Here is a 22,931-nt window from a genome sequence, read left to right on the forward strand (position 1 = left end):
TGTTTTTCAGCGATAATGGAAAATGAAAGCGCCCAGCTCAAAAACGAATAAATCCAAGACATTTATTCGTGGGAGGGGCCAGGATTCGTAGTGCACTGGTCCCCCTCACATGCCAGGACATCAACCGGGCACCCTAGGGGGCACTTTTACAAAAACAAAAAAACAGGTAAAAGAGCTCCCAGGTGCATAGCACCCTTCCCTTGTGTGTTGAGCCCCCCAAATCCCCCTCAAAACCCACTGCCCACAAGTCTACACCATTACTATAGCCCTAAGGGGTGAAGGGGGGCACCTACATGTGGGTACAGTGGGTTTGGGGGGGTTGGACGACTAATAAGCATTAAGCAGCACAATTGTAACAGGTAGGGGGGATGGGCCTGGGTCCACCTGCCTGAAGTCCACTGCACCCCCTAACAACTCCTCCAGTGACCTGCATACTGCTGCCAGGGAGCTGGGTATGACATTTGAGGGTGAAAATAAAAAGTTGTGAAACATCATTTTTTTGTGGTGGGAGGGGGTTAGTGACCACTTGGGGAGTCAGGGGAGGTCATCCCCGATTCCCTCCAGTGGTCATCTGGTCATTTAGGGCACTTTTTGGGGCCTTATTCGTGAAAAAACAGGGTCCAGGATAAGTGTCCTAAATTCTAGCTAAAAACGCATACTTTTTTCCCATTATCGGTGAAATGCGCCCATCTTTGTTTGGCAGATAGCCACACCCCAGTTCCGCCTTCGCCACACCTCTGACACGCCCCCATCAACTTTGTCCGCATCCGCGACGGAGTGCAGTTGAAAACGTCCAAAAATCGGCTTTCGATTATACCGCTTTATTCATTTTTGTGAGATAAACGTCCATCTCCCGATTTAGGTCGGAACTTGGGCGTTTTTCTCGTTCGATTATAAGCAGGATAGTCTACATTTCACTGAGTTGACATTTTAAGCAGAGAACTAAATTACTGTACAAGAAATAATTCCAATATAAAACTGAGCAGCATTATATGCTAAATATGCTTTCCATTCATCTGACTGGGTTTGAAGACAGAATAGATTCCTTCAAATGCAGTGCTTTTCATCTTTTATTATTTTTTGAAAAATATTATGAAGCTTAACTAGTAGATTTATAATCTGGAAAAGAATCCCTTAAGTGTGGGAAACCACCTACCCAAGAAGGCTTTTGGCTCTTGATATGAACAACTATTTATGAATGTGAAGTATTACATCTGAACAATATGAGCCAAAAGTGGACAGTCAGAAAATTCTAGTAAATGACCGGCACATCTAAAAATGGTTAAAAATCTAAGCATTCAGAATGAGGGCTATTTTATATTTACTAACGTACAATATACAATGAGGAAACAATTCCATGTGCAATTCTACTACAAAAAGAATTTGCATATGCAGCAGTTAAGTACCCAGTAGTTGTTCACACTTATTTGTATTTAAAGAATTTATTTTAATGGATCTTTCTTTTTGCTATTATTTATTTATTTTTACAGAATTTAATGCTTCAGCACACATCTGCAGCAATTCCCAACAGTGAGTGGCCTGGCACTTCAGACACTACTATACCCTGCTGAATTGAGAAATGAAAAAATTAAGTGCAGCAAACAAAAATGCACAGTGCAAATATCGGCAGATTACCTCATTCGCTAGACATTCCAAATCTCAAAAACTGGTATGGGATTAACAGCTTCTATGTGAAATACAAGAGCCATCAACAGATAGGTGACATTTTCCAGCTTATATGATGGATTGAGAATCACTAACTGTGGTAAGAGTTTGGCATAGTATAACATACCTAAATATTACAGATTCAACAGTGATTTCATTTTAACTTTATTGACACATACTGGTATTACCACATATAGGTATCCTGTGACTGACAACCAGGAGTATTATCAAAGGCTGTTTATATAGCCAAAGTTACTCAAAGTCTGAGGTTTCCTCTCACATTTACATTTAGACAATTAGTATAACTGAAAGCACCCTGATTTAGATAAGAACATTAGCACTTTTAGATCTAAGATACAGCTATACATCCACCTATTTAAGCAGCAAGGCTACTCTATTCACCCAATCTAGTGTGACTTCAATAATTAGGGGAGTAGTTAAGGTATAGTAAAAGTTGGGTTTTTACCTTAACTTAATTTTGATCCTTGGATACCAAAAGCAGAAGCAACTGCAAATTGCTCCTGCTCCCTGCTAGATATCAGGAAAACTCCCTTTAAGAGCAGGTGTGGAGGGTTATTTTTAGCATCCATGCTACCAACAATGCACTTTCCATGTGGTTAAGGGATGTCCTGTGTTGGTAACTTTATACTGGCCATAACCCCAACAATTATCACAAAACTTCAACCCACTTTAGTAAACAGGCCCCTTAGATACTGTTTTGTAAATCAAGGACATCAATAATGCAATAAAACATACAACTATCTTTTGATTTTTCTGGCTGTCAAGCACCATTTGATAATTGTTTGTGGTCCAGTTCTCTTGGCAGAATTCAGTACCATACCATAGGCCTACTACAGATGTGTTTGTATTGAACGCTGATTATTGAAGGAATACGCGTTAAGATCCTGACCACCATTACTACGACCCCCAAAGCAGTGGCTCGCCGAAACATGGTAGGTGTCAGGTCCTTCAATAAACTTTAGACGCTACTCATCCTTGGAGGCTCATTATGCTTCTTGCATATGAAGAGTAAATATCTGCCAATTTGTGGTTCAGAAAAAAAATCATTACACATCACAAGTCTATCATATGGCTTGCTTTGATACAACACTGGAAAATATACCATACTGACATCACAGCACTCTTAAGGTGCTTCTAGATTAAAATCTCCATCTTCATTTTCCTGTAAATCAAAACAGAAAAAAATATAAATTTGTGTTTTTGATGGCAGTACTAAAGAATCACATGATGTCCATAAAAAATTTCAACTTTGCTAATCAGCACTTATTTTAAAATCGGTGTAGATTATCTTTGCAGCATAGATGGGCTTTTCCCTGCTCACAGATTTTAAAGGGTACCAAAAAAAACGTACAAGCAGTGATGCATCAGAAAGGAAATCAATATTACTAGTGAAAAAAATATGGATTTAAAAAAAAAAGTGGGGAAAAAAAATCATGTGCGTTATATTTGTAAAAAAGAGCAATATGGTTCTCACATTAGAGAATATGTTTTTTCCACTTGCTGCAACTCCAATGAACAGTACTAAGGACAGCAGAATGAAATATGCAATTCTGTGTGGGAAGAAGGGGAAGGGGTATAGATTTAGACTGCCCTAGAAATAAGGCACTGAAGTTGAATGTTTGCAAGCAATCCATTCCAAAACACTCATACACCCTAGTAGCTAGGCCAAGAGCAAAACAGAAGCACTATCCCAATTTGCAGACTTACTGCAAAATATTCCACTATAAATTCAAACTTTAGAAAGTAAACAAGAATGACTGCTAAAAAGAGAAACAAATAATGAAATCTGACATCTGTATGTATGTGTTCACACATGTAGGGCAATAAGTGTGTGTGTGTAGGGGGGGGGGGGACCTATAGTATTTTGCCATTTTTTTCAGCAACTACTTTGAATTTCAATGAGAAATTTTACAGACATATTGAGACATATTTTCAAAGCACTTAGACTTACAAAGTTCTATGGTAACCTAAGGAACTTTGTAAGTCTAAGTGCTTTGAAAATAAGCCTCAGTCAGTCATCATACTTACGAGTTACTATTAAACAACATTTAAATTATCTTACGTCATGTTGATGTTACTGATATTTTAGCATTACTACCTAGTGATTTTAATAATATGCCAGAATTCTGCAGACACTGTGAGTGCTCAACGAATAGTTAAGCTCTGGAACTCTTTGCTGGAGGATGTGGTAAGAGCAGTGAGCGTATTTGGGTTTAAAAAACGGTTTGAACAAATTCCTGGACGAAAAGTCCATAGTCTGTTATTGAGACAGACATGGTAAGCAACTGCTTGCCCTGAGATTTGTACTGTGGAGTGTTGCCACAATTTGGGTTTTTGCCAGGTACTTGTGACCTGGCTTGGCCACTGTTTGGAAAACAGGATACTGGGCTAGATGGACCATTGGTCTTACCCAGTATGGTTACTCTTGAGGCACGCTGTCCCACATCATCATCTGTGCTTCCTTGAATTCGGTGATTGTTTGCGGCTTTGCGTGGGGCTTCTGATAGGCAACACCATTCCCCACACAAAAGTCTATGTCACTGTAACATCATTAACAGTAAGTTGGTGGTGGCAAGATCCAAGATGGAGCAGTGACTGTTTACAGCACCAGCAGCTTCCAGACCCTACCGCGAGTCACTCGCTGAAGTGGCTCCGTGTGCCTCAGTCATGGGGAAGAGGAGAGGGAAGGTGCTCAACTTTCCCAGGTCGCCTTTGATTTCACCTGTAGATATGGTTAAGAAATATTTGATTGAAATCCTGGGGATGTCAGGTGACTCTTTACCGCCAATAACTCGAGCCTAGTATTTGCTGGTCACGGGGATATTTCCTGATAAGATTCCTCCAGACCAAGCTGGAGACAGCATGAACCTCACCATCTTTTTTGGAATCAGCATTGGAAGTAATTACACAGAGAACTACTATGGTGGCATCTTTTGCACTAGAGATGGATCGCAATCCTGTTTTGAAACTTTCATTTAGACATTTAGATACGTTGTTTTTTTTGGTTCTAAAGTTAGAATATTTCCTGATCTCTCAAAAGAAACACAGAAAAGGCGTAAGGCCTTTCAACCAAGGATTTTGGCCTTGGGTGACAATTTTGTACTGAAATGTCCTTGTTTATGATTTGTGTTATTTCATGGTAAACAGTTTCAATTTTTTGTACCTAAGCAACTGGAGGATTTTCTTGCAGCTAAAGAAGGAATAAATGTCATAGTATTGTCTAACACTGAACAGACAGGCTGGGGAACACTGTATGGGTACGTGATAATCGAGTGATATATCTTTTTCTTGTTTTTCTTTTCTTTTATTTTCTTAATTCTTGGATCCTACAATATTGTGGACAAAAGTGTTTTTTTCCTGTTTATATTACTATGTGTAAATTGCATTGTATATATTTCCAATTTCTATTTTATCTCATTTGTTTGTGGGATATATTTGTTAAAAGAATAAATAAAAACAGTAAGCTGGTACCCCCACCTTTTTTTTTTTTTTTCAAATAATGGTAGTTTTACAGTTCAAACATTTTTGAATGTGCGAAAATCACTGTGTGGTCATGCCAAGTCTGTAATGTCACCAAGATAATCTGATTTCACTAGGCACATAAACAGAGATGGCAACAACAAATAAAGCTTCACAATTTCAATTCCAAGCAGTTGATGAGAAAACAGCAAAGAAACTCTAGGGGGTGTTACTTTTTTTTTCTCACCCTGTATGTGTGGGGTATGGGCTGATGTGGTGTGTTAGTTCACTAATTGTTTCACCTTTTCTGCTGGTGGAGGTAAGGTGTGCTCACCAATATTCTGTAGCCTCTGCTCCCACAGAAAGCAGAATTAGAACTTTTGGGAAATGTTCATTTCCCACATTGCTCTGTTCTGGTCTATTTCAACTTGTTTGCAATATCTTCTACCTGCATACCAGATTTGGTGACTTCCAACCCTATTTTGGGATTTATTAAGCCCATGCAAATTTTTTTCATGAGAGCATATGCTAAAAAGAATGTGATCAAAAAGTCTATCTGCATATCAGGTGTAACCTAAGACTTCTGAACATATTAAACAATATATAGAAGTTCAATGTGATTACATCAATAAGGCAGGATCATACAGTACAAAGGAGAAATTACATGATTTGGGAGAAAATGAAACTTACAACAGTATATATGTGATGGCTGGGACAGTGTTAGCTGAGCAGTCTTTGTTATATAGTGATTGCGTCTGGCTTTGCTGTGTGACAACCTGCTCCAGAGAGAACAATTACTTTGTATTTGGCTTAGTGAGATACCAATAAAGATTTTTACTGGTTGCGCCTACAACTAAGCCTAATTGTGTCTTTTATTTTTCGGCCTACGGGGCTGAAGTGTCTCCCCTCCCAAGGGACAGGGAAAACACATCTTGGCGCCCTCGAGCAGGGACTTTGATTACCCTTTAATAGCCCTTGGATTGTCCCAATAAATTAATCAAAGAAGTCTGAGCTATTCCTGCAGCTGGCCTGTGGAGATTTTTGATAGCACAGAAAAAAAGAGATTTCTCCGGAGCTGTGTTGAAGTTCACTACAAAAGGCATGGTGAATGCATAAGTATAGTGACCAGTGTTGACGCGTAGAGGGCACAATTGGTGCACTTTGGAATTTTGAAGACGTCTGTTGTAAGTATTGTTTCTTTACTTTTGATGTTTATGGGGGAATATAGGTTTTGCATATATACGCTTTTAGCTTGTTTTTTAATTGCTGGTTATATTCTGGCTCTTCTTGTCTTTTTCTTGCAGCGCTGGCATTTGCTATTTACTTAGACTTAGTTGCTGCTTAAAATGGATAGTGCATTGAAAATTGTGTGCACCAGTAATTCTTTATTGCAGAAAGCCCTTGTAAATGATTTGTGGATGTGGGAGCATGATGAAAAGTCAGTATCTATAGTTTGCATATAAACTGTTTTTCCCTTAATGGCTCAGGATATTAAATTGTACAATGTAAAATGCCATAAATTGCTAAAGTCTAAGGAGGGATTTTTCCTGCCCCGTTTCTCTTGTAGTCTTGTTGAGAAGCCTTGGATATTTGTGAGAGGGCTAACAGTTTGTCACAGCATTTATTACTGTTTGCTTTGAAATGAAGTGAGAAAAAGTGCTGGAGTTACTATACAGACAGGGAGACTATTTGTCCGGGTTTCTTGTGACGTCACTTAGTAGGTGAAAGAGGGATCTTTTTTTTTTTTTTTTTTTAGTTGCAGTCTGTGTTACTTGATCACTGAGAATTGTTTTGTGTACTAGCACCTTTGATAAGAGAGAGCTGTATTTATTTTCCTCGCTTTCTGGCACAGGTTGCCTGGACTTAAAGCAGCACTCTCTTTTTTTCTTTTGCTATCCTTCATCACTATTTGTGGGCGTGAGTGAAGGCTGGCCAGTTCATTTTCTTTTAGGGACAATTCAGCTGCCTGTATGTTTAGAGATTCCTGAACTTTATTGTACAGAGACCTTTCCTTTGAAATAAACCATTTTTCCTGCTTTTTGCTACTTTCTTACAGCTGTGCAGATTCGTTTGCCCATTATTTATTTGTTGCATTTGTATCCCACCTTATCCCACCTCTTTGCAGGCTCAAAATGGCTTACAATACATCATGAGTAGTGGAGGAATGTTAATAGATAAACATTTGGAATTGCAGGATCTTGGTTAGCATGATAGTAAAACAAACATAATAAACGAAATCATAGTGTACAAGCAGATATTATGAAACAAGTTCTGAATATAGATGTGCGAGTTGTGCATATTCACAACTGTTGATCTTTGTGGTACGCTTTATTGAAGAGATGTGTCAGAGATGTGTCTTTAATAGTATGCGGAAGTTCGTTCTTTCGAATATCGATTTCAAGCTGCATGGCAGTGCGTTCCATAACTGTGTGCTCAGGTAGGTAATGTTTGATGCATGCATTATTTTGTATTTCATTCCTTTGCAGCTGGGGAAGTGCAGATCAAGGAATGTGCGGGATGATCTTTTGGCATTCCTGGAGTTTATTATGTCCTGTAAGATTTTTTTTATTTTACTCAAGGTCTTACTGCTGTCCCTATTACGGCTGATTTAATTGCATTTAGATACCTTCCAACTGCTTTGTGTTTCAAGGGCCCGATTCACACAGCAGAGGAATATTTAAAATGCAATACAATCTTTCATTTCCAAATTATAGGCTATTTCTTGCCTGATCTATATTTTGTAAAGGTCAGACAAGGATGCAGCTTTGTTTGCTTCATTACAATTTGTACAGCATGCCATTACTTGTTCTGAATTCTCTGTAGTATGTTTCATCGCTAGATAGTTTTTACATTAGCTATTAGATTTCCTGCCAGGCTCATGCTTTCTACCTTTAAATGTATTTACAAGAAATGTTTGTCTAATGAAATATTAAATTGTTAGGTCTCATGATAGAGGTACGCATATGTATGTTCTGTACCCTAGGTAACTGAGATTTCACAGACATACCTCCCAGGAACTGTGTACCCAAATGAGCTTTTACATTATGCAGTTGTTTAGTTTTTTATGTGCCTTGCCTGACACTGTTTTGTGCTGCTCTTGTTTGCCCTAATTTATTTAAATTACCTTCTCTTTCACCGCATAAGAGATACCTTGTTACCGTTATCTGAGTGCAAACTTTCCCCACTTTGTTTTATATTATCTGAATTTGAAAACTTTTTCCCCTACCTTACAAATAGCTCCGGTTTCCTCCTTATTTCAGCAAATAGAAGGAACTACCATGATAAAGCTTTACAGATATGTTTTGAATTATAGGGAGCCTAATTGTGAAGCAGTTGGATGAAATCTCCCAATCATTCTTGGGTAATTCTATGTGAAAGATTACAGAGATGTTCAACTAAATGATTTGTAATGAGACATTGTAAAAGTTGTTAGCTGTTAATGTGTAAATTGGGTGCACTGTTTGACAGTGCATCTTGTGAAAAGTCACATGACAGGACTGCATGCTACTTTACTAAGCAGCATATTTAGAAAGTACACTGTACGTAGGTCAGACGGTATATGTAAGTGAATATATGTGAAAGTGTTTGAACAGGGAAATGTATATGAATTATGATATACTCTTTTGCGATAGGCTAGAATAGCAATATATTTTATTCTAAATTAATTTTAACCAGAACTGCATAAAGTATAAAACCTGAGAACAGCATTGAGCTAATGTCATTTTGTTTTAGAACTGGCCAGACATTAAATAGATTGTTTCACTTGTTGGAAACTGTGACCTTTATGACCTCATACCTATTTACACCTATTAAGTCCTCATTGCTCTGCTCTGTTTACTTGTTTTATTGTTTTCATTCAAAGCACCCTTAGTTACTCCAAGTTGGCATCCTTCTGAAGCATGATGCGAGACCCAATCTATACGGGACTGTATAGTCTTCAAACAGTGACACCTACAGCTGCATTGCTGGAATGAGAATTTTGTTGGACTCAGTGTGATTTAAGACCTGCTCCATTTACTGGATGAACTGCTGAACTCTACCCCAGTAATTACACTGTTGCTTTGACTGCAGGATTTTTGCTTTTATGTAATTTACTAGTAAAGAAAGGCCCATTTCTGACACAAATGAAACGGGCGCTAGCAAGGTTTTCCTCGGAGTGTGTATGTTTGAGAGAGTATATGTGAGAGTGACTGTGTGAGTGTGTGTGTCTGTGAGAGAGTGTGTGTGTGAGAATGAGTGTGTGTGCGAGAATGAGTGTGTGTGCAAGTGCGTATGTGAGACACAGTGTGAGAGAGAGTGTTTCACACAGATACAGTGTGTGCAAGAGAGTGTGTGTGAGACACAGACTCTCTGTGAGACTGAGTGTATGAGATCAAGAGTGTGAGTGACTGTGTGACACAGAGAGTGAATGTGATACAGTATGAGACAGAGTGTGTGAGAGACATTGTGAGAGTGAGAGAGAAAGACATTGACTGTGAGAGAGTGTGTGTGTGACAGAGATACCCCCCTCTCTCTGGTGTCAGCCCCCCCCCCCTCTCTCTCTGGTGTCTGAGCATTACTGTGCAGGACACTGAGCTCTGGCTGTGCTTCAAGGAACTGACCAATCCTATTTAATAGAATGCACCTGCAACATTCTGAAGCCGAGAAACCTCGTGTGGTTGGTCACTTCTGCTTGTGACGAACCCGGAAGTACGTGATGTCAATTCAGGAGATGGATACAGACAGCAGGAATGCCTCAGCCATGCAGTCAGCTTCAGAATGTTGGAGGTGCTTTTTATTATATAGGATGTTACATTTTGAGTTATAATGCTTTCTATCTGCTTACTAGGTGTACACTCATATGTTTATTCCTTTATTCAGTTAGCACCAGCAGTTTTACCATTACCAAAGCAACGGACTGATTCATGTTTCATAATGTTTCTGTTCACATAATAAGCTACCTGCTGTCCATTTCATAGCCAAATGTTTTTGTTTATAATTTTCTGAATATGCCCTCTTATCCTTCAACTACTGGATGCTGTCTTCCTTCCTAAATTCTGTTTGTCTGGTAGTATGTAATCCCTCAGTTTGCCTCACTGGAAAAGAGTTATGAGGAGGCTGAGAAATCACTGGCAATATATATGAAGAAAATGTTCACTCATAAAGAAGTTTCTCTGTCTAATGCTATTTCAGATCAGTTTGAAAATCCTGAACATACTAAACTTGGAAAGGTTCAAGCACAGACTGGGTCCTAATCAAGGTCACCAAGAGGGAAAACTGGGCTTCGTCCCGTTAGGACAGTCCATATCAAGTACTCCAGAGCACCCCCACAGTGGTCCACACAGCTGAACGAAGTACCTAGGTACACTTATCACACTCCAATAAGGTTGCAGAGCCTGGAGCTGAGATTAAGCAATCAGAGTAGACCACCTTCTTGCAAGGGTAAGCCGGCTGCAAAGGGGAGGTGCTTCAATAGGAACCCTTGACTCAAACCCAATGAAGAAAACAACAACCCAAGCGAGACTTTAGGGTCGAAATGCAGGCCTTAACATCTGATCCAGATGACCCATGTGAACAAACCTTTCGCATTGGTACTCTTACCCCAACATCATCTTTCCTTGAAGGAGATTCTTCCTGGACCCATCTATCTGATCTTTGCCTTTCACCTACTCTTTTTTCTGGAATTTGAGAAGGACTTGTTTATTTTGGACTTTGCATTTGGGACTTTTGCCATAATGATATATTTGCTTTTTATTCTTACAACTCGTTGCTGTTCTCCTATTCTTGTTGCTCACTCTCCACCCTCTGTTTCTCTTCTTACCATTAATACTACTCCTAATGTGTCTGCAGCTTCTGTTGCCTAGTCTTCTAATGCTTGGTATCATATGGTGTCTGCTGTTAACTATTCCTGTATTGTGGTTAACTGTATTGACATTTTTTATTAGTCATATTCATCGTCCTCTATCTCCTTCTTATACACCTCTTTCTCCTGTCTTTGTAGCTCACCCTCTTATTTCGGCTCTTCTATTAATTTCCTTTTCTGGTACAGGTCAACACTTAGGTCAAGTATTGTCTTGTGTGACAGCTATTCCTTTTACTTCTTCTTATGCTGTTTTTCCTTTTATGAATATTTTCTGGCACTGCTCCACTCACTTATACCCATATATTCCTGGGAATGCTTCTGTTATCTGTACACCTGTACGCTTGATTTTCTATTCCTGCTGAATTTTATTTTCTAGCACTGAACTTGGTGTAGTTTCTTTCTTTACTCCTGGCTTGCAGGCCGCTACTAATGCTAAGTGGCTTCAGAAAATTTGATATGACATGTTGCAATTTATTAATTTAGAATACATTATGCGAACTTCTGCTCATCCTGTTGATTTTTCTGCTGATGCTTGGTTTTCAGGTTTGTGTCCTTGTGTAAGAAATATGCCACCATAGTTTTAATTGTTCATGTACCCACTTTTCTTCCCCTTAGACATATCATTCTCTCCTGAACCCCATTTTTGTCCTCTTAAATTCTATTTTTTTCTTTTTAATCATTGGCTTTTTTGTTAGCCTAAACATCCCTTGTGACCTTTTCTCTCTGAGGCACTTCTAGTACTGGCTCTGAAGAACCCAGTCCTCCCCTCCTGTCTTCCACCACTGTGTGTGCTCCTTGTGTTTGAAAGCAGGGGCGTAGCCACGGGTGGGCCTGGGCCCAGCCACTTTTCCTCCAGGCCCACCCATCCGTGATACCACATCTCCATCTTCGTTCCGGAGCGCTGAAATTTGAAGCAGCGCTGCGCTCAGTTTGCCTCACTTGACGATGCCGGTCATAGAGCCGCCACTTCAGTTCAGCCGGCATAAGAAGAAAAACAAGCGCGGGGGCCGCGCCGCTGCAGGCATGCGCTGTCGGCTCTGCCTGTCCTCTGCCCCCGGAACGGGAAATTGACATCAGCGGGGGCAGAGGATGGGAGAGCCGACAGCGCATGACTGAAGGCTGCTGCGGGCGGCCCCGCGCTTGTTTTTCTTCTTGTGTTGATGACGCTGCTGCTGCTCCTGTTTCAGAGGGCCAGAGAGTGAGAGAGGAAACGTGGTTGGTAGGGGAAGGGTGTCCGAGAGAGCAGAGGGGAGAGAAAAAAAGAAGATGACGCTGGAGAGTACAGAGAAAGACGTGGAGAGAGGGGACATGGAAAACAGCAGGGGAGAGAAAGAGGGGAGAGCCAGTGAGAGATGGGGAGAGAAGGGACATGGAAACAACAGGGGAGAGCCAGAGAAAGAGGGAACATGGAAAAGAGCAAGGGAGAGCCAAAGAGAGATGGGGAGAGAAAGAGGGAACATGGAAAAGAGCAGGGGAGAGCCAAAGAGAGATGGGGAGAGAAAAAGGGAACATGGAAAAGAGCAGGGGAGAGCCAAAGAGAGATGGGGAGAGAAAGAGGGGACATGGAAAAGCAACAGGGGAGAGACAGGCTGCTGGGGAGAAGGAAAGGGAACAAAGGGGATACCCTGACTGGTCAGATGGAGAGACAAAGAGGAGAAATGCTGACTAAAAGGAGGGTGAAAGAGGAAAAATGCTAGAAGAAGGGGCAGAAAGAGGGAAGATGCTAGATGTAAGAGGGGTACAGAGAGAGAGAGAGATGAGTAGCAAGATGGGGGAGAGAAGGAGGGGACATGGAAAATGGCAGGAGAAAGAGAGAGAAGCTGCTGGAGAAAAACTGGGGGAGACCTTAGCTGGTCAAATGGAGAAATGCTGGATGAAAGGAGGGAGAAAGAGGGAAAATGCTGAAAGGAGGGAGCAGAAAGAGGGAAGACGCTGGATGGAAGGGTAGGAAGAGAAAGAGGAAAGCCACTGGTAGGATGGGGGGGGGGGGATAGAGAGGGCATGCTGAATGGAAAAGGATAGAGAGATAACTGTCTAGAAGGAAGGGGAGATAGAGGGAGACGGATGGAAGGATTGGGAGAGGGTAATAGGTGGAAGGATGGAGAGAGAAAGAGGGATGACACTGGCTGGAAGGGTAGGAGAGAAAGAGGGAAGGGCACCCGCTCAGCTGCCAGTCCAGGACTCCAGTCCAGCCCACCACCATCATGTGCACGCCATGCAGTGCAAGTTTTACAGGAGGGTTGCGGAGCGGAGGTGAGGAGCACAAGCCTGGCCCTGGAAGGTTCTTCTTCATGATTCAACATTATTTTGAGGCGAGCCCAGCAGCAATAGGAGCCGGTAATAAAAATTTAAGTACTTTTTTTAAATCATAATTTTTAACATTGTGTGACATGTGCTGTGTAATTTTTTAAAAATTGCGCTAGCTGGGGCCTGCTGCCTGCCTGGGGCTGGTGGTCACTATTAAAATTTATTGCTGGGGATGGGCTCCTCATTGCCTTGGGTAATATGGGTGGGCACTATATATATATATATATATATATATATATATATATATATATATATATATATATATATAGTGCCCACCCATATTAGCTCTGGGCCCAGCCAAAATGTCAGGTCTGGCTACGCCACTGTTTGAAAGGCCTCATGCACCTCGTTTTTCAGCCTTTCAAGAGGGAAATGTATATTCCTTCCTATGCTAGGCCTGTTACAAAAAAGCCTTTACATTGCTCTGCCTGGTTCTCACAAGTTAGCCTAATAAGTTAGCAACTTGCAACATACAGTGCTTTCTCAGGAACTGAGGAATGACACTTCAAGGATGCAAGTTTGGCTGGAGCTGAGTATGCCTTTCATATAAGGTGGCTATAACCTTGGGACGTGGTGAGAGACTGAGGAGGATACAGTGAGCCTAAGATGCCCAGAATGTTTAAGTCTTGGGGAGAGAGAACAATTATTTTGTATTTGGCTTAGTAAGATACCAATAAAGATTTTTACTGGTTGCGCCTACAACTAAGCCTAATTGTCTCTTTTATTTTTTGGCCTACGGGGCTGAAGTGTCTCCCCTCCCAAAGGACAGGGAAAATACAGGTTGAAAGGGAACAAGTAACAAATTTTGCAGATCAACTGGCATAAAATCTTTAATTAATTAAAAATCCCAGCAGGCAGGAAAAGAATGTCAAACTGAGCTACTATAAAAACACTTCATTATTGTTCACAGCTCTGGAAAGAACCACCACACAGCATGAATCCATACAAATCCTGAAGAACCTTCAAGCAACTTTTGAACTTTCCAAGTTGATTATCCTTTCCTCATGAATGGATGGATGTCCCTGGCTCAGTTGCCATGCAATCCTATTTATTTCAAATGATGCTTTGTTGATCCTAATGATCTGTTTATTTCATTTGTGCTGAGCAAAGGGCATTTCTCTAGGTGAAAGATAAGGGTATTTTCCATAATTGAGCATTTTATTTGTTCAGGAATTTGACCTGTTAGCTGCTTACAGTCGAGGCAGAATATTTCTGAGTGATACTGCTTTCATGAGCATGTTGATTTGTACTGCTATAGACAGAGGGTGTGAATGCAAAAATCACATAGCAGAAAATCCCCATTAGCTCTGAGGTTACCAGGACAAATCTTATAAGGAGTAACTTAGAAAAATGAGGAGTAAAATAAGCATGGAGAGTCTGGGAGAGAAACTGAGAAAATGCAGGAAAGGAGAACTTGACACAGAGAAAGGCAACAACTGAAAAGACAATGACAGCAACATTGTAGAATCAGAAACCTCTCAAATAACATTTAAATAAAATGGAAGTGACATGCTGGTTAGGCATGGTTCCATGCCCTAGTCTACTTCTTATTTTTCTCATTATTTTAATGTAAATCTATCTAATTGGGATGTAATCTACTTTGCACTGCTAAGTTAAAAGTGGGCTAGAAATTGCCAAATAGAATTTATGTACATTTGTTTTGAAATCATTCGTCAGACATCATGGCGGTTTACAAAAATATTAAAAACAAAGCTGAAACTAACAACAAATGAAAAAACATAAGACCAAATATAGCACGACAGGACCAAATCAATAAACAATAGGAAGGGAGTAATGAATAGTATAATATAATTTAAAACCAAAAACACTGCATCAGAATTATACATTTAGCAGTCCACATAAGGGAAGAAATACTAAATTATTTAAAAAACCTCCATGCCCAAAAGACCAAAATTCATGCGAAAAAAAGTCAAGTTTTCAGATCTACAGTGCTTTTCTAGACATTCTGTGGACTAAAAAAGTACAAATCAAAATATATTTCAAGGAGTTTAACTTAGCTACACAACATACCCTATGCTTTCAACATAAACAATCATAGAAAAATTCAAAAAATAAAAAGAAATCAAGACGTACTGCTTACATCAATCTTTTCACCGTCATAGCAAACCTAATTTACCTGTTTCTAAGAATTGCCTTAAAATGACCCATAACAGGTGCCTGATGACAGTAACAGCTGATTCAAACACTCCTGGATTAAGAAATGAGCAGTTTGCTATACAAAGTGAATTTGAAGCAAAGATCTAAATGTTCCAAACATTGAGCTGCTGACAAATAGAAGATACAATTATTTAAAAGTACAGACTGGGGGAAATGCTATATAAAATTTTCAGATGTAAGTATATAAGCACTGCCATACTGGGATAGACTGAAGGTCCATCAAGCCCAGTAGCCTATTTTCAATAATGGTCAAGCAAGGTCACAAGCACCAGACAAGATCCTATAACAGTAAAATAGCAGTGGATGCTCCAAGTCCACCTTAACGATGGTTTATGAACTTTTTTAAAGGAACTTGTCCAAATAGTTTTTACACCCTTCTACACTAATCGCTTTTACCATATTCTCTGGCATCAAATTCCAGAGCTTAATTACACACCAAGTGAAGAAATATTTTCTCCAACTTGTTTTATTAAATGTACTACTTAATAGATTCACTGTATGCCTTCTAGTCCTTGTACTTTTGGAATGAGTAAATACCAATTCACATCTGCCTGTTCCACTCTCTGAATATCCTATGCATAAAAACAAACAAATAAGTAATGGCAGTTAAGGACCACACAGCCCATACACACAGTCAACTATCCCTTTTGCTCCCACCAAGATCCCATGTGCCAGTCCCACACCCTCTTTTCAGATACAATCTTCACCTTCATCATCTCCACTGGGAGGCTGTTGCACACTTCCCCCCCATAAAGGAGTACTGCATTAGATTATTTCTGAGTCTATTCCTTTTCACCTTCATCCTATGCCCTCTAATTCCAGAGCTTCCTCTCAATTAAAATAACTCACCTCCTGTGCAATTTATGCTGTGGAGGCATTTAAAATGTCTCTATCACCCTTTCTACCAAAGTATATAAATCTTGAGATTTTAAGTCTTTCACCATACACTTTAAAGACCACTAACCATTTCAGTAGCTGCCCTCTTGACTGACTCCATTCTGTTTATATCTATTTGAAGGTGAAGCCTCCAGAACTGCACATAGTACTCCAAATGGAGTATTGCAAGAGACTTATACAGAGGCAATATCACCTTCTTCCTGCTGGCCATTCCCTTCCCTATGCAGCCAAGCATCCTTCTGGTTTTTGCCATCACCTTTTCTAGAAGGCCATTTTTAGATCATATACGATCCCTCTTTTCTCTTCTTTTATAAACAGAAGTACTTCAGCCTCTATACTGTACTGTTCCTTCTGGTTTTTGCTGCCCAAATGCATGATACTGCATTTTTAGCACTAAATATTAGCTGCCAATTTTTAGACTGTTCAAGCTTCACTAGATCCTCCCTCATGTTAACCACACCATCAGGTGCGTCTATCCTATTACAGATTTTGGTATCATCCACAAAGAGGTAAACTGTCCCAGACAGTCCTTCCTCAATATTGCTCACAACAAGGTAAAAAAAAAAAAAAAAAGAGCCGACCAAGGACTGATCCCTGCAGCACACTTCTGGTAGCATCCCATTCCTCACAATGAACCCCATTTACAACTAATGTCACCTTCCACTCAACCAGTTTATAACCCAGCAGTTTGAGCCCATACCGAGAGCACTAAGGTTATTTATGAGTCTCCTATGTAGAACCATAACAAAGGTTTTGCTAAAATCTAAGTACACCACACCTAGAGCTCTCGTTCGATCTGAGAAGACCTACCTCTAGAAAAACCATGCTACCTTGGATCCTGCAATCCATTTGATTCCAGAAACCTCCCTAACCACTGTTTTAGAAGCATTTCCATTTATTTACTCATCATAGAGGTCAGACTAACCGTAGTTCCCAACCGCCACCATACTTCCACTTTCATAGAGAGGGATCACATCCACCCCTTCTCCAGTCATCTGGGACCACTTCCAACTAAGGAAGCATTGAAAAAGAAAGACAGTGGAGCAAACAGAATGTCCCTAAATTCCTTCAGTACCGTCAGATGTATCCCATCCGGCCCTATTACTTTGTCTATCTTTAGTTTAGCTAGCTTCTAATGAACAGTCTTCTGAAACTCACTCAAGATCTACCTCACTTCCATTGTTGTCTTTATATTCTGCCTTCCTGCTCATCACCCTTATGTATGAATACAGAAATACTTGCTAAGCAATTCCACTTTATCCTTATAGACTTCTAAACATGACTCCCCTTTGCCCTCGATCTTCACAATGCCATTTGGCACTTCCTCCTATCACTAACATATCTTTAAAAAAAAATCTCCCCCCCCCCCCCCCCCCCCCCAATTTTACTATATTGTCTATGTTTAACTCAATTTGCATATTTGCTGTTTGACTACTTTATCGGTTTCTTTTAGCCTTTCCAGATATTTTTGCCTGTCTTCCTCAGTCATATCCATCATTCTAAAGCCAAAACAGTTTTGCACCACTAAGGAACTACCTTGATAAGGCTCTTTCTCTCTCCAAAGTCAGAAGCTATGGGTTAAGGAAACCGAGAAAGGTTTCTGTGAGGCATAAGATTACTTTAAAGAATTAAAGAAGTCAGACTAGAGAAAATGCCGACTGTTCAACAATTTCAAGATTACACCACTAAGATGGCCTATAAGGGAAGGTGGCAAGAATGAAGCTACTGCTGAAGAAACACTATACAATATTTCTCTCCATATGGTGAGCTAAAGAAGGTGCTTTTTTTTTTCTTTCCCTGTTAGTTATAGCAGTGTTATAATTACTTTCCATTGCATAAAGATTTAGTGTAAATTGGTGAAACTTGTAAATAGAAAAAAATATGTGTTACCTATCATTTGCGAACATACACTTATGGGGCACTACAGAACTGTGGGAGCTGGATTTCTGGTCTGAGACCAAAATGGAAGCTTTTCATGCAAATTTAACACATCTTTAAAGTAAACCAAGACGATAGAAACAATATGTTGTAGGGATTCTTTGCAGCAGCAGAGACAGGTAAGCTTGTATAGATTTGAGTGGAAGATGCAATAGCATGAAGTATACACAAATCACGAGGGAAATGCTGTCACTGATCTGGGACTGGGAAGAAAAAGCTAAAAGGTTAACAGGTGTTCTCTACAGACTGCAAGACTATGGAGTGGAGGAGTTGCCTATGGATATGGAAGCATGATGACAACCATGAAATCTCAGTGCTGCTCCGTATAAATCTTGGACAAGTCATGTCCTCAGGTACAAACTTAAAACCTAAATCCTATGGGGACAGGAAAATATCTACTGCACTTGAACTGATACTGCCTTGAATTATGGAGACTGGTGGGAGCTAAATCCAAATCCTTTTAGATCAGGCACGTGGGTGACATCTTACTGTATCAGGATGGAGTTGCTCTCTCAGAACTCAGAATTAGTGTTAAGCTCTGCGTATGTGTGGCCTTTCCCATGAACAGTGGTCTCCACAGTCACCTAACTTAGTACCACAGCTCAATAAATAAGTCATGAAAGGGACTGTGTGCTGATTAATCCTGCTTTCTAGAGAGAACATCTTTAACACGTAAAGGAATTTTGCCTTTTCAACAAGTAGCCTTGTAAAACTGGTCACACAAGCGGGCAGCTCTCAAGCTCAGGGTTGTTCCAGTTTCCAGATATGACCATATTGCACAATACAGTTAATAACACTGTAGTTGAATGGATTACATACAGATTGCTCAGTACTGTTTGAATGAGTTGTCAGACTGACGACCGGTCCAGGCAATAGTGCAAAGGGAAGGCACAAAACAAGGACTAAGCAGCTGCTTTGTAGATGATTTCCATGAAGCTGATTTCAAAAAAGATATGGTATCAACACTGGCTCTAAATTGATGAGGCTTAACTATGCAGGTTTGAGGGATACTTGTCTACTCATTACAGAACTGAATAAAGGAGGCTAGCTAATTAGCTGGAGTATACTTTGCTACTGAAATTCCCAGCTTTCTGGGGTTAAAAAGAGATGAACAGCCATGAAAACTTTGATGGATTCTGTTTGTAAAATGGTGAGACAGCTTATGGTCAGTTTATGGAGATAGTTGCCCATCTCATAATTAATGTGAAACATTATAACTACCTTGAGCAGGAATTTAGGGTAGGTGCACAGGACTACCTGTGTCACCGATCAAGTCATTTAACCTTCCACTGCACCAGGTACAAAAACTTGGATTTTGAGCCCAAAAGGGACAGAAAATGTACCTGTATCTAATATGTAAACTGCTTTAGTTGTACAGAAAGGCAGTATACCAGAATCTTAACATTATGAAGTTATGTTCTCTCTCTCTCTATCTATCTATATCTATATTCTCTCTCTCTCTCTTTGGTGTCAAAGCCAGTAGATATGGTAGACTAAAGATATATATTTTGAGGACACCGAAGGTTGTCCTGTCCATTAATCAAGAACCAACTGGAAAATTTCTTCCACTTAAATGCATATGAATGGCTTGTGAAAAGTCTTCTTGCCCCCATTAAGATTTCTTGATCGAGAAGCAGCAACTAAGGAGGCAACTAGAAACTGCTCAATTTCCACTTTGTCAGAATCAGAGGCTGGAATAAAAAGTGTGCTCCTGTCCTTTGTTAAGGAAGAAAAGAGCGCACACCACCTTGCTTGTCGATATGATTGTCTGAATAAGAATTGATTTATCCCGAAAAATATGGACTAATACTTTGGAGTAAAATATTGATATGGAGCAGTCTCTCGTTTGAGATAGCTGAATGCTAAGGTGTGCTCCCCAGCCTGTGCTAAGTATGTAACAATGCTCCTGGGGTACAAAGGAAAAGTTCTCAGCCTAGAGAAACCATCAACACAACAACTGCAATATGGTTTATAGTGAGACAGCCAGTTGAATTTGGAACATAAAGGCAGGGTCCTCTGACTCCTCTGCAACTTTTTGGGATCTTGCCAGGTATTTGTGGCCTGGATTGGCCACTGCTGGAAACAGGATGCTGGGCTTGATGGACCTTTGGTCGGTCCCAGTATGGCAGTACTTATGTATGTATAAGGTGCAGTCTCTGCCCATTGTCACACATTAACAGCTAAAACAGAATAGGGTGGAAAATCTCCACATTTAACTGCTATGTTGCTGTTATAAACATTAATAAGTGTTAATTGTCATTTTAACAGCTAAAGCTGCTTAGTAAATAGGTCTTCATGTGAATAACCTAAATACAGAACTTTCAGTTAGTAGATAATTAAATGCTATCAGATTCTCCTTAAAGCGAACCTACCTAACACCTTGAATGTTTGATTGCATAATTATCAATTTCATATTAAGAGAAAAATCAGTCTTAGATTAAGGAAAAGTAAAGATTGAATATACATCACTGGCAGCAAGAAAAGGTGAGTTTTACACTTAACTGTGGCAGGAGTAAATAAATTTCTCTTTATGTTCATTTTGCTGAGCAAGGCAGGCCAAGATTTTAGTTGACAAATATTTCAATCCAGGTTCTCTGGTTTTACAGCAGTTACTTTCTACAAAACTTAAAGCATGCCCCAGAATCTTCCCTCTCAGGCCAAAATGTTACTTGCTGCAGTTACTAACAAGTTAATCAAATGAACCTGATTGCCTGTAAACCAACAAAATTTTAATGAACTGGAAATAATTTACGTTTAACTTAGAAGTTTTCACCGCTAAGACCTGCTAGGCAGACATAACAGTACATCAAATACAATAAAACAAAAACAATTTACCTTGGTAGGAGTTCTTCATTTTATTCTCTAATGGAATTAGAATCAGTGCTCTTAGCTGTACACTTGAAAGAGTTTCTCTCTTTGTTATTTGGATCATCCGATTCAGATGTAATGCTAGAAGAATGGCTAGTTTCTTTATCAGATTCATCTAAATCAGAAAGAACACCTGGAAGCACACACATTGCCTCCATTTTGTCAGCTGAACTCTCTGAAGGTTGATCATATGTTGTAGGAATAAGATCATTTGAAACTTGGCTTGAAGATTCAAGTCCAAATTGCTGTCTGAGAAATTCTCCTAAATCACCTTGGGTTTTACTATTTTTAGCAGCGCTGCCATCTTCTTTAGTGTGTGATACAGTAGAGGAAGAAGAGGAGAAATTACCAGTTTCACTAGGAAAGAGACAAGAAAACAGGGTGTTGCAAGCAGCTGAATTCGATGAATTCTTCTGAACTACACTACCTCCTGTAGTGGCATCTAATGTTAACTCTCCCAGTGATGTGAATGAGTAAGTAGATAGCCCTGGAACAGCCAATGTATGTGCTGGAATTAATTGCTTATCAACTGACTCTGCCATACCAGTTGGTTTAATCTTTGACTGTGAATTCATGGCTATAGTTACAGGCGAAGCCACATTTTGGACTACATGCCCAAATGAAAACTTTTGGGTAGACTTAGGATTCTGAAGAGAATTATTTAAGGAAGATGAGAATAAGCTTGTAGTAGAAAAAGGTAAAATACTAAAAATATCAGTTTCTTCCTTAACTGTACTTTTGGATGCAGTGCAGTTTACTGTGGAAGCAGCAGTCTGCTCATACAGTTCACCTACAGGCAAGTTTGACCTAGTTAGGTCTTCAGGTTTTCTTACAGTACTTTCTGTGGTCTTTTTAGTTGTCTGAAACATGTCATTGAATTCAGTTGCTTTACCTGGCTGACTGAAAAAAAAAGAAAACGGTGATACATTCAAAGGATCATTAGCTTTTGTTGTTGTAAAAGGTTTGCTTTCTGAATTGCCAAAAGTAAATGAAAGTGACACAGGAACTGTAGACACTCCTGATGAGCCCAATCCTGTAGTTACTCCATTCACATTGTTTTCATTATCTGATTTTCCAAAATTAAAACCTGAAAAAACAGATGCATCTTGGCTTTTAACTTTTTTAAAGCAGAATGATGGGGGTGATGTAAAAGAAAACACTGTTGATCCCTCCTTAACAGAGGATGTGTTTAATGTGGTCAGATGCGATGCAAGTGATACAGCTGCTCCACTTGAAGGATTACCTGATTGGGTTTGTGTTATGCCAGAAATAGTACTTGGGGTTGGCTGAGGATTTTCTACATTATCTTGAACTGGCAAGTTATTTTCTGAGATGGCAGCTATTCCATCCATTTTCTGAGGTATTTTTTCATTGTGTCTCCCTGCAGTCAATGTGGATTGAAAATCCAATATCTTCCTCTCAGGATTTGAAGCACTACATTCATCAAAAGCCGTTTGCCGGATCATTCTGATTGGTTTTAACCTCCTTCCTTCTTTGGTGATCTTCAGTGTTGTATGCATATTGGAAAGACCAAATTGTGAAGTTGACTTTCCAGTGTCATTTTTTGATAAAGTCTGTGTCTTGTCATCAGTTGACATCTGACAATATGTTTCATAATATTTTTGACGCAGCTCCTGTTTAAAGAGATGTTAAGATTTAAATCATGGAGAAAATTATTCATCACCAAACCAAGAGTTTTGATTTGTTTACACATACATTTGTAATGTTTTTTTAAATATATATAGTCTGTCTGAGT

The 22,931-nt window shown here is 39.7% G+C and overlaps 1 protein-coding gene across 4 annotated transcripts in view; it reads right to left on the reverse strand.

Annotated features, from left to right (window-relative positions):
• Positions 1–908: 908 nt before the first annotated feature.
• LOC115461613 overlaps positions 909–22,931 on the reverse strand; it is a 153,808-nt gene continuing 131,785 nt past the window's right edge. For 3 of the 4 annotated variants that reach the window (XM_030191575.1, XM_030191573.1, XM_030191574.1), the window contains 2 exons: positions 21,143–22,809; positions 909–2,848 (listed from right to left, as the gene is read on the reverse strand). In XM_030191575.1, the coding sequence (XP_030047435.1) occupies positions 21,163–22,809 (1,647 nt within the window). In that variant the 3' untranslated portion in view covers positions 909–2,848; positions 21,143–21,162. Of the gene's footprint in view, positions 2,849–3,160; positions 3,237–21,142; positions 22,810–22,931 lie in introns of all 4 variants that reach the window. The other variant, XR_003940732.1, reaches the window with a different exon arrangement.

Source organism: Microcaecilia unicolor, chromosome 2 (genome assembly GCF_901765095.1).
Source record: "Microcaecilia unicolor chromosome 2, aMicUni1.1, whole genome shotgun sequence".
Lineage (NCBI taxonomy): Eukaryota > Metazoa > Chordata > Amphibia > Gymnophiona > Siphonopidae > Microcaecilia > Microcaecilia unicolor.